This window comes from Zingiber officinale, unplaced genomic scaffold (genome assembly GCF_018446385.1).
Source record: "Zingiber officinale cultivar Zhangliang unplaced genomic scaffold, Zo_v1.1 ctg232, whole genome shotgun sequence".
In the NCBI taxonomy this organism is placed as follows: domain Eukaryota; kingdom Viridiplantae; phylum Streptophyta; class Magnoliopsida; order Zingiberales; family Zingiberaceae; genus Zingiber; species Zingiber officinale.
This window is the reverse complement of record NW_024589907.1, coordinates 505,087-520,511: the sequence shown is the minus strand read 5'-3', so window position 1 is coordinate 520,511 and position 15,425 is coordinate 505,087. Positions and strand designations below refer to the sequence as shown.

Genomic DNA, 15,425 nt, shown 5'->3' with positions numbered 1-15,425 from the left:
AACCTTTTCCTAGCTACCATGTGTTCTTTTAAATTAAATTTTGGATCGCCTGCGGAACTTAACACGTTTGATTTAAAACTTAATCTATTTGTTCTTTTATGTTTTGACTTGGGTCTCCTGCGGAACTTAACACGTTCGACCCAAATCACCTTAAGTTATTAATTCCATTAAATATTAATTTCCATAATTGGTTCCCAGTACTGACGTGGCGAGGCACACGACCTTCTTGGATATGGGAGCAACCACCACCGACTAGACAAAACCTTTTATGGAAAGCTAATATTTAATTTCCTAAAATAACTTTAGGTTAACCGAAAAGAACAATCAAATCACAAGGAAAAATAAATAAAAAAAACACAACATCGAAAAACATATTCGAAAAACTAGAATCGTAAGCCTCTTGTATTTGGTATTATTTTCAAAAATAACTAGTATGATGCGGAAAGTAAAATTACTAGTTATACCTTTTAGAAAAACCTCTTGATCTTCTACCGTATTCCTCTTCTAACCTCGGACATTGTGTGGGCAACGATCTTCCGAGATGAGAAACCACCAATGAACCTTCTTCTCCTCCTAGCTAGGTTCGGCCAACACAAAGAAAGCTTCACCAAGGATGAAAGAAAATCACCAACCAAGCTCCAAGGGATGCAAGCTTTCTCTCCTTCTTCTTCTTCTTCTCCAAGTAGTATCCGGCCACCACAAAAGCTCCAAAGGAAGAGAGAGAGGTTTGGCCACCACAAAGAGGAAGAGGAAAAGAGAGGATGGCCGGCCACACCAAGGAATAAGAGAGGGAGAGAAATAATAGAAGTTGTACCTCATGAAGGCACCCCTACCCCTTCTTTTATATTCCTTGGCTTTGTCAAATAAGGAAATTTATTTATAATAAAATTTCCTTAACTTTATTTGACAATAATTAATTAAGAAAAAAATAAATAAAATTTCCTAATTAATTGAATTGTGGCCGGCCACCTCATGGAGAACAAATAAGCCAATTTTTAATCAACAATTAAAACTTCCTTATTTGTCTTTGGAAATTTTAAAAAATAAAATTTCCCTTTAAAATCCCTATAAAAAGAAATTTCTATAATTTTAATTTTCAATCATGTGAATAATTTTTAAAGAGAAAAAATAAAATATCTTTCCAATATACAAATAAGGAAAGAGATCTAATCTCTTTCTTTAATCTTTTGTAGATCCTTTCAAGAGAGATATTTTAATTTTAATTCTCTTTAATAAATTATATCTTCCACATAATAAAAATTAAAATTAAAAATCCTTTTTAATTTAATTATGGCCGGCCCTCTCTAGCTTGGGTTCAAGCTAGGGCCGGCCACCCTAAACCATGCTTAGGCCGGCCCTAGCTTGATTCCAAGCTAGCTTGGCCGGCCCCCTTTAGGTGGGTATAGAAGGTGGGTATAGGTGGGTATAGTACTTTATAAATAAAAGGCAACGATAGGGACCGAGAGGAGGAATTGGTTTTGGTCTCCCGATAAAATTAAGCATCCCGTGTTCGCCCCGAACACACAACTTAATTTTATCAATAATAATTCATTCCACTAGAGAACTATTATTGAACTACCGCACCAATCCCAAATTACATTTTTGGGCTCCTTCTTATTATGAGTGTGTTAGTCTCCCTGTGTTTAAGATATCAAATGTCCACTAATTAAGTAAGTTACTGACAACTCATTTAATTAATATCTTAGCCCAAGAGTAGTACCACTCAACCTTATCGTCATGTCGGACTAAATCCACCTGCAGGGTTTAACATGACAATCCTTATGAGCTCCTCTTGGGGACATTATCAACCTAGTATCTCTAGGACACAGTTTCCTTCTATAATCAACAACATACACTATAAGTGATATCATTTCTCAACTTATCGGGTTTATTGATTCATCGAACTAAATTTCACCCATTGATAAATTAAAGAAATAAATATCAAATATATGTGCTTGTTATTATATTAGGATTAAGAGCACACACTTCCATAATAACCGAGGTATTTGTTCCTTTATAAAGTCAGTATAAAAGAAACAACTTCAAATGGTCCTACTCAATACACTCTAAGTGTACCAGTGTAATTATATAGTCAAGATAAACTAATTCCTAATTACACTACGACCTTCCAATGGTTTGTTCCTTTCCATTTTGGTCGTGAGTTTCTGTTTATAATTTATAAGGTACTGATAACATCATCTTCTATATGTGACACCACATACTATGTTATCTACAATATAAATTAATTGAACAACTACAAACAAATGTAGATAAATTGACCAAATGTGATTCTTTATTTAACATAAATATTTACAAAAGCTTAGGCTTTCAGTATACACTCCAACAGAAAACACATGAGAAAGATCATGGGTTTATAAGAAAAAGATATTTTCATTGACATGAGTCCTTTTGGGTAGAGCCCAAGAGTAAAACCATGAAGGTTTAGGCCCAAAATGGATAATATTATGTCATTATAGAGATATCTAAATTCTTTTCGATCCTTCAGTTGTACCCTTGTTATATTATCTCATGTTTGAGTTTGTATGAGACCTCCACCTCCAAGAAGGAGATTTTCATAGTGTATCTGTGAGTGAGCAGTGAACCCTTGGATTAGTCACCTCAAGGAAGTGGAGACCTAGTAAAATCTAATGAGTTAGCATTACTTCGAGTTTCCACTACAATGAATTATTAACAAAACGATTAGAGCTAATCACCCCCTAGCTCTCAAAGTGTCCTAACACCTTTGTCCTTTTCTTTTCCTTTATTCTTCAATCTGGGGTGGTTGTCCATGATATGCTCTTCTTTACTGTAGTTATAGCACCTCACTTTGTTGTTTTCTCGTAGAAGCTTCTTAGCTTATGTCTTATCAAATTTGTTAGTTATAAGAAATTTATTTAATTTTATTACCATATATTCTTCTTTATCTTTATCAGGTGATGACACTGAATCTAGTTCAATCTTCTTAGCTTTTAAAATGATATTGTTGTTTCACTTTTTCGTGTCTTTAAATTCTGCACATCAGGATTATTATAATTCTAAAGTCGAAAATAACTCTTCCAAGTACTTACCTCCAAGTCCTTCAAGATGTAGTAAAAATCCACTATTGATGTCCACTCTTAGATTCTAGGAAAGGTGTTGAGTATTGTATATCAGAGGGAATCCCAATTAGACATCATTTCTCCAAAGTTGGTTAGTCCAGTAATCAGCTTCTTGATCTTTGCATGCAGTTGAGCCACCTTTTCTCTCTTTTCCATCCGAAGGTTGGTTAGTTGATTTCAGAGCAGGTCACATCTTGATAGTTTGGTCTCCGAGCTTTTTTCATGAAGCTTTAGGAACTTCTTGTTAGAACATTCGAGCTGCAAAAATTACTTTTTGCGTTGCGGAAACCTCGAAGCTAGCCACGGATCCGTGCGAAGATAGATAAATAAAATATTCATGTACATGTTTGTCTACACTAGATCTACCTTAGATTTACATGAAAAGGAAGTATTACCCTTGTAGCGATGCCCTTCGCTTATTTCGCTCGTCTAAATGGTTGTCAGATCTCGTAGAGTGTCAAGTGTACACTCCTCTACACGTATCTACATGGACAAAAGGTGGAGAGAACCACTTAGAGTATGCTAGCACTCTTGAGAGGTCTCGGCAATGGAGGAGAAGGAGAGAAAAAGAAGAGAGGAAGAAGAAGAGACCTTGAATAAGCACACCCTTTTTCTTTTTCATGTGTGGCCGACCACTTATTAGAGCATTTTATACCTCCATGTAATACCAAGAGTCATGGCTCTTGGTCTTCCTCATGAGGTGACACACAATGATGTAGCCTTGATGATGTGGAACATCATCATTGGCCGGCTTATGCCAAGTCACAATGAGGTGGCATTTAGTCAAGTCAAACTTGACCCTTCATCTTCCCTCTCAAGTCAAGTAAAACTTGACCTCTTATTTCCCATGGTTGATCAAATCTACCCTTTGATTCAAATCAATTTAATTTAATGAATCTCTATTCATTGGTTTAAATTGGCTCAATGAATCATAATCTAAATTAGACTCATTCGACACATGAATCAAATTGAGTCCCACTCAATTAGTCTAATTTGAATTGCTCTTAATCCAATTTGGTTCATCACATGAACCTAATCCTCTTGGTCCATCATATGAACCTAATCTCCATCTAACTGCCCTTTGTATGTGACCCTATAGGTTCTTGTAACGTTGACAATGCTCCTAAACTCATTTAGAAACAAAAGTAATGAGCGGTATCTAGCAACACATCATTACTACCCAAGTTACAAGAATGTTAAGATCCAACATCACCATTGTGACCACTAATTAAGACTCTCACAATATGTGACAATGTCCTTCTATCCTTGACATCTAAATTGATCAATTGAGACATAGACCGTGTCGTCCTCTAATCAATCTATGTCTTGAACTCTAAGTAGACTCACTCTAATCAAATGAGCTCAATATCTCATATTGACTTATTTGGGCATGACCATGCACTTAGTGGTTTCACTCTATCAAGAATCATGATATCACTCCCGTCATATAGGAGGGATAGATCCCTTCTACATCACTCACATCCCTCCACATAATTTGTTACATACCCAGTAATCGCCTTTATAGTCCATCCATTTACGGGTGACGTTTGACGAAGCCAAAGTATGCAACTCTTTATGTAGGGAACCATGGTGACTTCAGGTCCAAGGACTGATAGTCATACTAATAGTCACAGAAGAAAGTATATGACACTCATATAACGATCCATGATACTTTCTCATGGCGGGTCATTCAGTATACATTCTCCAATGCATACTTATGTGTCAACTTGATATCTAATATCCATGACTTGTAAGATCAAGTCATCGAGTTGACCTACATGCTAGTCTCATCGCATTAACATTGTCCCTGAATGTTAATACTTGACTAGGAATGATTAAGAGTAGTGTTCTCTATATCACCTCATTATCAATTCAACTAATCGATTGATATAGATAAGAACCTTCTACTCAAGGATACTATTATACTCAGTTATTTTACACCAATATAAGTAAGTATAATAACCATAAAGAAATGTCTTTATAAATAAATAAATAAATATATATATATATATATATATATATATATATATATATATATATATATATATATATATATATATAGGAATATGATTCATCGAGTCCATACAACATTCATTACATAATCGGCTCTAGGGCTCTCACTAACATTTCTCTCAGAGTTTTTTAGCGGTGTAATAAGTATTAATTCAATTGACTTCCTGAGGCGGTAGTATACTTAACAAATGGAATTCTACTTTACCATTGGCTACAAAGTCAATATGTTGCTTTTTGTTCTAAAAGTACTCTTTCTTTTCTTCTCTGTTCTCATCCTTTGGTGTTTCAAAATTATATTTAATTATTAATAAGATATCGAAATCAGTTTTAAAAACTATCTCCATTCGTCGCTTCCAAAAAGTGAACTATCTCTCGAAGTTTGGTGGGTGAATACTTGATCCGACCAGTCTTCTTATTGTTTTAGTTAGCGATTAATTCTTCTAAGACAGTTGAGCTTTGATACAACTTGTTGGGATTGTTGGACCGGCTAGAGGGGATGAATAGCCTGTAAATTTTAAATTATAATTTCTCTAGCTTTCTACTTAGCAAAGATACACATCATTTAAAAAAGAAATAACATAAAGAAAGTAAGGAGACTAAGGATTTACTTAGTTTACAACATGGGTGGCTACTAATCCAATGCAATATTAAGTGCATTATCAAGCTCTTTCTTCGATAAGAGTCTGAGGCTAAGTATCCCCTTACAGTGTTTGAAAACAATTTTTGAGAATACAAAATTGAAAATTGAAAGTACATAGTGTGTATAGAAACCTCAAGTATTAAGGGCTCTTTTTATAGACTTCTGGCAAAGATAGTCATTTGTTGATGTGACACATTGCAAGCACCTAGAAGTAGCCTAGGCGCCTGGATTCGATCGAGTTGATCCACTTGGCAATGAGTCACTCAATGGTTCTAGAGGATTTTGATCATTTCAGCCGCTTGTATGCAATCCGAGAGCCTGGAGTCTACTTATGTAGACTCATGCTGATCCGCTTCGACAATTTCTCTGCTGACTTGACTGCTCATTCAGGGCACTTGGAATGGTCAATTTAGAAGTTGACCATTCTTCATTTCCGGTCTCATGGGTGATGCTCCAGACATCCATAATTGAACTCACTCGAACTCAACTCTGTACTTCTCCTTAAGCAGACTTTCTCTCGGTTTCTCATCCCTCAGATGCGCCTTGCACACCCTTCTCACTCCACCAGTGTACTCTTTCGTAGCTCCTCATCTTTTGGATCCATCAAACCCGTCGGCTCTCTTTTCGTATCATTCTTCTCACTCGTTGTATTTTTCGCTCAACTTCTTGTGTTCTTAAGTTTCTGTATACTTAGACACAAGACATCAAAAACATAGGACCTAACTTAACTCGGTTAATCAACATCAAAACTAACCCGAGATACTTACAATCTTCTCCTTTTTGGTGTGCATCAACCTGAGTTAAAGTTAGGAAAATTAAACAATAAATGATTTATGTTAAAATAATTTGAAATAAAAAATTTTACAATTTAGTCTTCTCCTAAACTTAACATCTATTAATTCTCTCCCTTTAATCACATAAAAAATACGAGTAAATAAAATGAAAAATATAGAGAAAAAATTTGAAAATTTTTCTAGCGGATATTCATATAGTATGCAAGTCTATATATTTTTTCAAGCAATTATTTTCAAATAAATGAATTTCTAAGAATTAAACATCAGATTTTTTTTTTAAAAAAAAATGAATCGATTGACGTGGAATCAATTGGCTAATCGATTCAACCCTTATGTGAATTGATTGGACAATCGATTTAGAGTTTTTTTTGCAAGAGCACATTAGGAAATGATTGAGCTGAAGTTCAATCAATTGAGTCAATCAATTAACCTGTTTTAGTGAAGCACAAAAAGGTTGTGAATGTAGGACGTTGCTAAAAATAGTTCAATATTTGTTGTAAGAAATAGTTCAATATCTGTTGTAAGAAATACCTGCATCAGTTTTTTCCACGTAGAGAAGTCCCCTTTGTATTTCGGCGGATGGATGCTTGGTCCTGCCATGACGTTGCTTCGTTCGGCGGTTAGTCCTCCTGAAGCGCCTCGGCTCTGATACCACTTGTAGGACCGTTAGGCCGGCTAGAAGGGGGGGGGGGTTGAATAGCCCTGCAAAAATCAACACAAACCAACCCTTCTCGAACTCTTAAACTGACACTTGTAAAATAATCAAAGCAATAAACTAAGATCAGAACAGAAAACGAGGCACCAGGTTTTGACTTGGTTACAATCGAGGAGGTTGTTAATCCAAGAAAGATGATCGCACTAGAATTTCTCCTTCAGGCGGAGAAGCCTCTTACAAAGTTGAAGCGCGCAACAGAAGCTAACTACAGAAAGCGTACAAGTGTTTGAAAGAAATGCGTGAGTTCTGAATTGATTAAAAGCTTCTGGACCAAGGCTATATTTATAGCCTTGGTCGGGGCGCCTGGAAGGGTTCCGGGAGCCCTGGGGGGGGGGATAAATTTTATCCCCCAACGTTCAGATCGAGTTTTGACTCGATCTGGTGAAAATACTGGGTCCGGGCGCCCGGAAGGGTTCCGGGCGCCCCGGGCTGCTCCGGGCGCCCCGGGCTGCTCCGGGCGCCCCGGACTGTTCCGGGCGCCCCGGAGCCCAAAGTCAACAGCCGTTGACTTTTTCGTCCGGGACCTCTTCTCTGGTTCAGTCCCGCCTCGGTCCGGTTCTTCTCCTCCGGATCCGCTCACTTGGGTGATCTCTGCCATCCGGAAAAGGGCTCACCCGAACCCAACTTCCGGTCTTCTCGAGCGGGCTTCCCTCCGGCTTCTCGTCCCTCGGAATTGCCGCGTGTTTCCTTCTCGTCCGCCAGCGTACTCATCCGCAGTCTTCGTCCCTCGGTCGTCGACCTTCTCGCTAGCTGCGTCTCTTGCTCCCCGAGCAATCTTCCGCTCCGGCTTTCGTCCCTCGGAACCACCGCACGCTTCCTTCTCATCCACTGGGGTACTCTTCCGCAGCACCTCGTCCCTCGGACTGTCGTCCTTCTCGTTAGCTGCGTCTTCCGCTCGACTACCTGTATTCCTAAGCTCCTGCACACTTAGACACAAGGTTAGAAACACACAGGACCTAACTTAACTTGTTGATCACACCAAAACAACCTTGGGGTTCCAACAATCTCCCCCTTTTTGGTGTGATCAACCCAAGTTAAGCTAGGGTAAAATAGACTTTAAATAAAATTAAATAACTTAACTTAATTTGCAATTTAAGTACAAAAAGATAGAAGAAAAAAAAATAACTCTATCTACCTCAGTAAAAAAGATAGACAAAAAATTAAATCTATCTACCTCCCCCTAGACTTATACTTTCCCTTCTCCCCCTTTGTTCACAAAAAAATGGGGTTCCAAGAGAAACAATCTAAGTCAATATTTTTTAAAAAAATATTTCTAACTTAAAAAAAAATTTCTAAGTAATTTGAGTATAAATTTCTAATTTCAGAAAATCTTTTAACTTAAGAAAGAATGATTTTTGAGAATTTTTTAAGCACATAAATGACTTAATCAATTAAAAATTTCTAAGTAAGTAAATTTCTAAATTAAAATAAAATATTTTGAATAACCCTTTTTAAAACACTAATTAATCCTTATATTAATGCTTCATTAGTAAGTTAATTAAACATTTATTTCAATATTTTGGCTTCCAGGTCGTGGCGAGGCACGAGGCCTTCTTGGTTATTGGAGCAACAACCACTTCCTTGACAAAGCTTCATAAAGAAATTCTTTGTTTAATTTTCTCACTTAAAGCGCTAATTTTAATTTTAAAATTCAGTTTAAGCATGATTTAGGAACCCAATATAGGTTCCAACCTACTGGATTAACTAAAACGTTTTTAGGAATATATTTTCTTGAAATGTTCCTAATTTGTCCAGGGTGATATTTAAAGTACCAATTTAAATTATTAAATCTTCTACCATTGGTTTTAAATGAACATGCATGGTTTTTCAAATTATCTACTTGAATTTTCAAGTCATTATTTTCAAGTTTCAATTTTTCATTTTCCAATTTTGATTTATCTAATTCTTCTAGAGGGCAAGACTTAGCTAAAATTATTTTTAAATTTTTTATTTCTTTTTCTAATTTACAGCAGTCTTTAGTTAATAACTTAACAAATTTATAAAGTTTATCGGGAGGAAGAGAACGTACCTGACTTACCTTATCGAGTTCGTTTTCCGTATCTCCCCCTGAACTGCTGCTTTCTTCTGACGACGCTCCCCCTTCATCGATGCTCTCGATGCTCATTTCGGAAGAGCTTGACTCGCAGTCGTCTTTTTGATGACTTGCCATTAGAGCAAGTCCGGAGAATGCCTCGACTTCCGACTCCGACGACGTATCATCCCACGTCGCCTTTAGGGCTTTTCGCTTTTGGATAGGCTTCTTACCCTTTTCCTTGTTCTTGGTCTTCAGCTTGGGGCAATTGTCCTTGACGTGCCCTTCTTCGTCGCAATGGTAGCAGCGGATCGTCCTTTTCTTCTTCCCCTGCGGATGCTTAGTAGATCTGGATTTACAAAGTTTCTTGAATCTTCTTACCATCATTACCATTTCCTCGTCGTCGAGAGAAGATTCCGACTCAGGTTCGTCTCTCGAAGCTTTGAGGGCGACGTTGTTCTTGGGCTCCTTCATTCCTGCACATCTTGTCTCATGCACTTCAAATGTTGAAAAAAATTCTTCTAATGAAATTTTTTCTAAGTCCTTCGAAATGTAAAAAGCATCTACTAGTGATGCCCATTTTGAATTTCTTAGAAATGAATTTAAGGCGTACCTGAGCGAATCTCGGTTACTTACCTTTTCTCCGAGATTCGTGAGTCCGGTGATGATTTCTTTTATTCTAGAGTGCAGATGTGCGACTGTCTCGTCTTCCCCAAGTCGCAGGCTAGTGAGCTGATTGCGAAGCAGATCTCGTCTAGCGAGTTTGGCTTCGGACGTACCTTCGTGCAGCTCGAGGAATTTCTCCCAAAGTTCCTTTGCGGAGTTGTATTTACCGATCCTGTTGACTTCTTGAGGCGGAAGAACGCTTAGCAGATGGTACTCTGCTTTACCGTTCGCCACGAAGTCAACCTGCTCCTTTTTTGTCCATTTATCTATTTCCTTGTCCTCTGGAGCTTCAAAGCCAAATTTCATTGTTAAAAATAGTTCAATATCTGTTGTAAGAAATACCTGCATCAGTTTTTTCCACGTAGAGAAGTCCCCTTCATATTTCGGCGGATGGATGCTTGGTCCGGCCATGACGTTGCTTCGTTGGGCGGTTAGTCCTCCTGAAGCGCCTCGGCTCTGATACCACTTGTAGGACCGTTAGGCCGGCTAGAAGGGGGGTTGAATAGCCCTGCAAAAATCAAACCACAAACCAACCCTTCTCGAACTCTTAAACTGACACTTGTAAAATAATCAAAGCAATAAACTAAGATCAGAACAGAAAACGAGGCACCAGGTTTTGACTTGGTTACAACCGGGGAGGTTGTTAATCCAAGAAAGATGATCGCACTAGAATTTCTCCTTCAGGCGGAGAAGCCTCTTACAAAGTTGAAGCGCACAACAGAAGCTAACTACAGAAAGCGTACAAGTGTTTGAAAGAAATGCGTGAGTTCTGAATTGATTAAAAGCTTCTGGACCAAGGCTATATTTATAGCCTTGGTCGGGGCGCCTGGAAGGGTTCCGGGCGCCCTGGGGGGATAAATTTTATCCCCCAACATTCAGATCGAGTTTTGACTCGATCTGGTGAAAATACTGGGTCCGGGCGCCCCGGGCTGCTCCGGACGCCTCTGGCTGCTCCGGGCGCCCCGGGCTGCTCTGGGCGCCCCGGATTGTTCCGGGCGCCTCGGAGTCCAAAGTCAACAGCCGTTGACTTTTTCATCCGGGACCTCTTCTCTGGTTCAGTCCCACCTCGGTCCGGTTCTTCTCCTCCGGATCCACTCACTTGGGTGATCTCTGCCATCCGGAAAAGGGCTCACCCGAACCCAACTTCCGGTCTTCTCGAGCGGGCTTCCCTCCGGCTTCTCGCTCCTCGGAATCGCCGCGTGTTTCATTCTCGTCCGCCGGCGTACTCATCCGCAGTCTTCGTCCCTCAGACGCACCGCGTGCCGTCCTTCTCGCTAGCTGCGTCTCTTGCTCCCCGAGCAATCTTCCGCTCCGGCTTTCGTCCCTCGGAACCACCGCACGCTTCCTTCTCGTCCACTGGGGTACTCTTCCGCAGCACCTCGTCCCTCGGAACCACCGCACGCTTCCTTCTCGTCCACTGGGGTACTCTTCCGCAGCACCTCGTCCCTCGGACTGTCGTCCTTCTCGCTAGCTGCGTCTTCCGCTCGACTACCTGTGTTCCTAAGCTCCTGCACACTTAGACACAATGTTAGAAACACACAGGACCTAACTTAACTTGTTGATCACACCAAAACAACCTTGGGGTTCCAACAGTGAATTGATTGAGGGAATCAATTAAGCCCTTCTCAATCGATTGGGCTTATCGATTAGGGCCTTTGTCATGTGAAAACAGAGAGCTTGAGAATAGATTGTGCAATAGATTATGTTGTTTTCTCTCATGAATAGAAAACTTCTAAATTGATTAGGACAATTGATTAAAAATTGTCAAATCGATTGATATAACTCATCAATCGATTAAGGATTTGAAAAAAGAGTTGTCCTGCAGGTTGTTGGATGGTTAGCTGACGTGACAATTGATTAGGAAAAAATATAATCGATTAGGAGGCGAAAAGCAGTTCGAACAGTATTCATATAAAAGGGAGTTCATCTAGGATTTTCGTCGTCAGTTCTCAGGACCCCGAGGAAGAAGTGTTATTGTATTTTCAATCGATCAAGAGATATTTCTATTTTCTAACAACAAGATTAACAAGCCAAGCAAGATTTCATTGTAAAGTGTTTAGTTTTATTTTCACTTATATTCTTGTTGTATTTCTCGTGTTTGAGGTTGTACCAGACTTTTCCGCTTCCGAAAAGTTTCTGAAAAGAAGTTTGGTCATAGTGAAACTGTGTGCAAGATGTGAATCTTTGTATTAATCACTTTGAGGAGATGGAGACTAAGTAAATTGGAAAAGTTAACATTACGAAGATGAAGTAAAAGAATCTAAAAATATATAAAGGACTAAAAAAAATCCAAGAAATCCTTAAATAATTATATAAAATAAATTTCTTTTACCTTTTTTCCAATGGGGACTCCGTTTCTTTCTCCGGTGGTGAGCACGAGGGCATCGCCTTCGGGCCCCACGGAGCCACACTCCGGGCAATCTTTCGCATAGAGACTCATATAATGATTTATTCCAATGAAGTCCAATTTACTTTGCAATTTTCTCTTGTCACTCCCTGAGAACTTTGGCAGTCTGGACCCTAAAATTTGCCTCATTTCAGAAGGATAATCGCCGCGGATAATGGGATCAAGAAACCTTCACCCAAAAAAATAATGAATTATTATTTTTCCTTAACATTTTTTTATGCATAATTAAGAGAATAATTAAAGAGTTAATTAATCAACTACCATGGAGCATTAAATTCTAATGCTCGCTGAGAGGCCTTGTAATCCTCCGTTATATTCCTGAGCGGCTCAAACCAAGTGGCCGACATCGCAATTCCAATAGCACCTTCTTGTTTTATCTAATTTAATAAACTTTCAGTGGTAAAATGCCATAATTTTTAAATGTATTTTTTCTAAAAAATATAATTTTTCTACCTGATACTTGCTCCGATAAATTTTTACTGCAGTAGCATGGGCCAAGATTATGTTATGAGCCGCAGCATAAGGCTCGGTGCTCGAGTCGCCCGACCAACAATTGCCAAACTCACGCGAACAACGGTTAGGGGGAAACGATCCGAACCGGTACCCGTAAGTGGCTACGATGTTGGGTTCGTTGAAAGTCGCCCAATACTTGACCCGGTCGCCGAATTCCCTAAAACAAATATCTGCAAAGTCTCCAAATTCCTCCCTGGTAGAAAATAATTTACACACTCTGTGAGCTTCATTTTTATAAAAAGATAACAATTTATTTTCTAAAATATGCAAAAAGGTCCTCACTGTAGTTGTGGGTTTAGCCATCCACCGTATCTGTCTTCGAGCTCTTGTGGAATGTCATAATGATTCAAGGTAGCAAATGGCTTTATTCCTAATATTTTATTTTTAAAAAAAATCAAAAAATATATTCATTAAAAAAAATAAAATTAATCAATTTTGGATTAATAATTTTGTGTTTTTAAGATTACCTTTAAGCAACAAGGCATTAATAAGTCTGTTGTAGAAAGCAATTCCTAGTGAATTAGTTCCTCCAAGCCTCCCTCCTTTCAAATTAAGAAAATAAATAAATTAATTAAAATTAAAATTAAAAGAATAAAAAATAATATAAAAAATACTCACTAGGTAAAATTCTGGACCATGATATGGAAAATCTATATGCATTGACTCCAAGAGATTCCATTAATTCTATATCTTCCTGTCCATGATTAATATTTTCACTCAATTAAATCATATGAATTAAAATAATATTAATTAATTAATATTTATGCATATTTAGAAATTATTGGCACCATGTAACGATGGTAATGATCATCTGTTATTTCGGCATTGCTACCGTCCCTGATTCGTCCTGAATAAATAAATAAATAAAAACTTAAATATTAATTTGTATTATAATTATTCAATATATAATATAATTATACCGGGAATATGTGTGAGTATATCCCAATTGCTTAAGCTCTTATTATCTTCCAAGTAGGCTCCCTCGATCTGTATATATATAAAAATATCGCATATATAATGCTATAAAATTATAAAAAATTATGATTCTACCCTGTCCCTCCTTTTTCAGGGGTTGCAATGATATTTCTTAAATATTCATACCTGAAACGATGAAGTCGCGGTGCCAAAGAGAAATGAGGAAGGAAAGTAGGTCCGATCAATGCAATCAACTGCGAAAGAGAGCATGCCGAGCACTATGATGGATAATTGCACTAGTAATCTTTTGGTTTCCATTCGCTCCGAGTGAAACAACAAGTCGGTCGGATCGGTGTGACGAAAACAAATTATATATCGACAATAAAATCTCTATAAACTAGAAGTCAAGGGGAAGGGAGATAGATCTGCACTAGTTATAGTTAATTAACACGTAATTAGGGTGAATCCAAATGCCCAACTGGTTGCCCGTGCATGAATTTGGCCTTGTATGCATGGGAGCTGCTAAAGGATTACTATTCTTAGCATAAAATCAAAACTAAAAGTAGAAAGAAAGAGGATACTTTGTCGATTGATTGCTAGCTTACCAATCGTGAAGCTGATCTATGCGATCGTCTACTCGGCCGATGATGGTTCCCGACTATTCGGTCAAGGCTGCCCGGAGCTAATTAACTGCCTTTACAGAAAAAATCGGAAGAGAGAATAGGAGAAGGAGGAGGAGGAGGAATTAAGCATAAGAATACATACAACACATCACCGTCAATTATTGAAATGCCGGCACCATATCTTTATTTATTTCTTTTTCAAGTAAATGCCAAATTACATCACAATAATGTCTTCCATGTCTTTCTTAATCAATAATTTTGAGTGGCTGAGAAACTTTCAAAGTTATCCATCAAAGATCATATGAAATACCCCCTCACGTCAGCCCGGCCCTTGCCTATCACCCAAATTAATCATGATTAATTAGCCATTAATCAGACTCATTAAGATCGCATTTAAATTAATTGTTAATTACCTCATTGCTTCGTGCAAAGAAGAAAGGTAGCTTTGCAAGTAATTACCGGTTTTCCAATTGGGACCCCCTTCTTGTCTCGAACCGGAGCCGCAAACCCAGCCAGTAGGGGTCCCACGACGTCACACGCGGTAAACTTGCAATCTTTCACGTAGAGACTCGAGTAATGGTTAATTCCAATGAAGTCCAGTTTGTTTCGCAATTTCTCCTTCTCGCTCGTTGAAAACTTTGGCAATCTGCCCCCCAAAATTAGATTGCATGACATCATTGGACGCATAATTCCCGATCGGGTACAGATAGGTTAAGGTTCCAGATCTGAGACATGAGATATAGCCTAAAGTAATGCCTAACCTGCCTCAACTGATCGGGTTTCCGCAGCCCGGTTCACATAGCCAGGCCTGACACTTTCAGTAAGGCAGCTCTTGGTCGGCCCTTAAGTGATCCAGGCGTACAAGATGAGACGCTCGCCACAGCTCATCTCCTTCATCAAGACTCGAGCCAAGTGTCACACCCGAACGATTATCCCGAGCCGACCGTAACTAAAGCCGGGCGAGACAAGAAGCACTAGGCGACAATAATGTTAGGGAATCGTAATCTCC

The 15,425-nt window shown here is 38.6% G+C and overlaps 1 protein-coding gene across 5 annotated transcripts in view; it reads right to left on the bottom strand.

Moving 5' to 3' along the window:
- The window catches only part of LOC122037077 (beta-glucosidase 18-like), a 30,812-nt gene extending 16,246 nt beyond the window's left edge, over positions 1–14,566 (bottom strand). For 3 of the 5 annotated variants that reach the window (XM_042596545.1, XM_042596548.1, XM_042596549.1), the window contains exons 1-10: positions 14,399–14,566; positions 13,980–14,312; positions 13,799–13,865; positions 13,667–13,725; positions 13,497–13,572; positions 13,346–13,420; positions 13,161–13,248; positions 12,819–13,071; positions 12,627–12,742; positions 12,291–12,534 (exon numbers count right to left, since the gene is read on the bottom strand). In XM_042596545.1, the coding sequence (XP_042452479.1) occupies positions 12,291–12,534; positions 12,627–12,742; positions 12,819–13,071; positions 13,161–13,248; positions 13,346–13,420; positions 13,497–13,572; positions 13,667–13,725; positions 13,799–13,865; positions 13,980–14,111 (1,110 nt within the window). In that variant the 5' untranslated portion in view covers positions 14,112–14,312; positions 14,399–14,566. Of the gene's footprint in view, positions 1–12,290; positions 12,535–12,626; positions 12,743–12,818; positions 13,072–13,160; positions 13,249–13,345; positions 13,421–13,496; positions 13,573–13,666; positions 13,726–13,798; positions 13,866–13,979; positions 14,316–14,398 lie in introns of all 5 variants that reach the window. The other 2 variants (XM_042596546.1, XM_042596547.1) reach the window with 2 other exon arrangements.
- Positions 14,567–15,425: the final 859 nt, after the last annotated feature.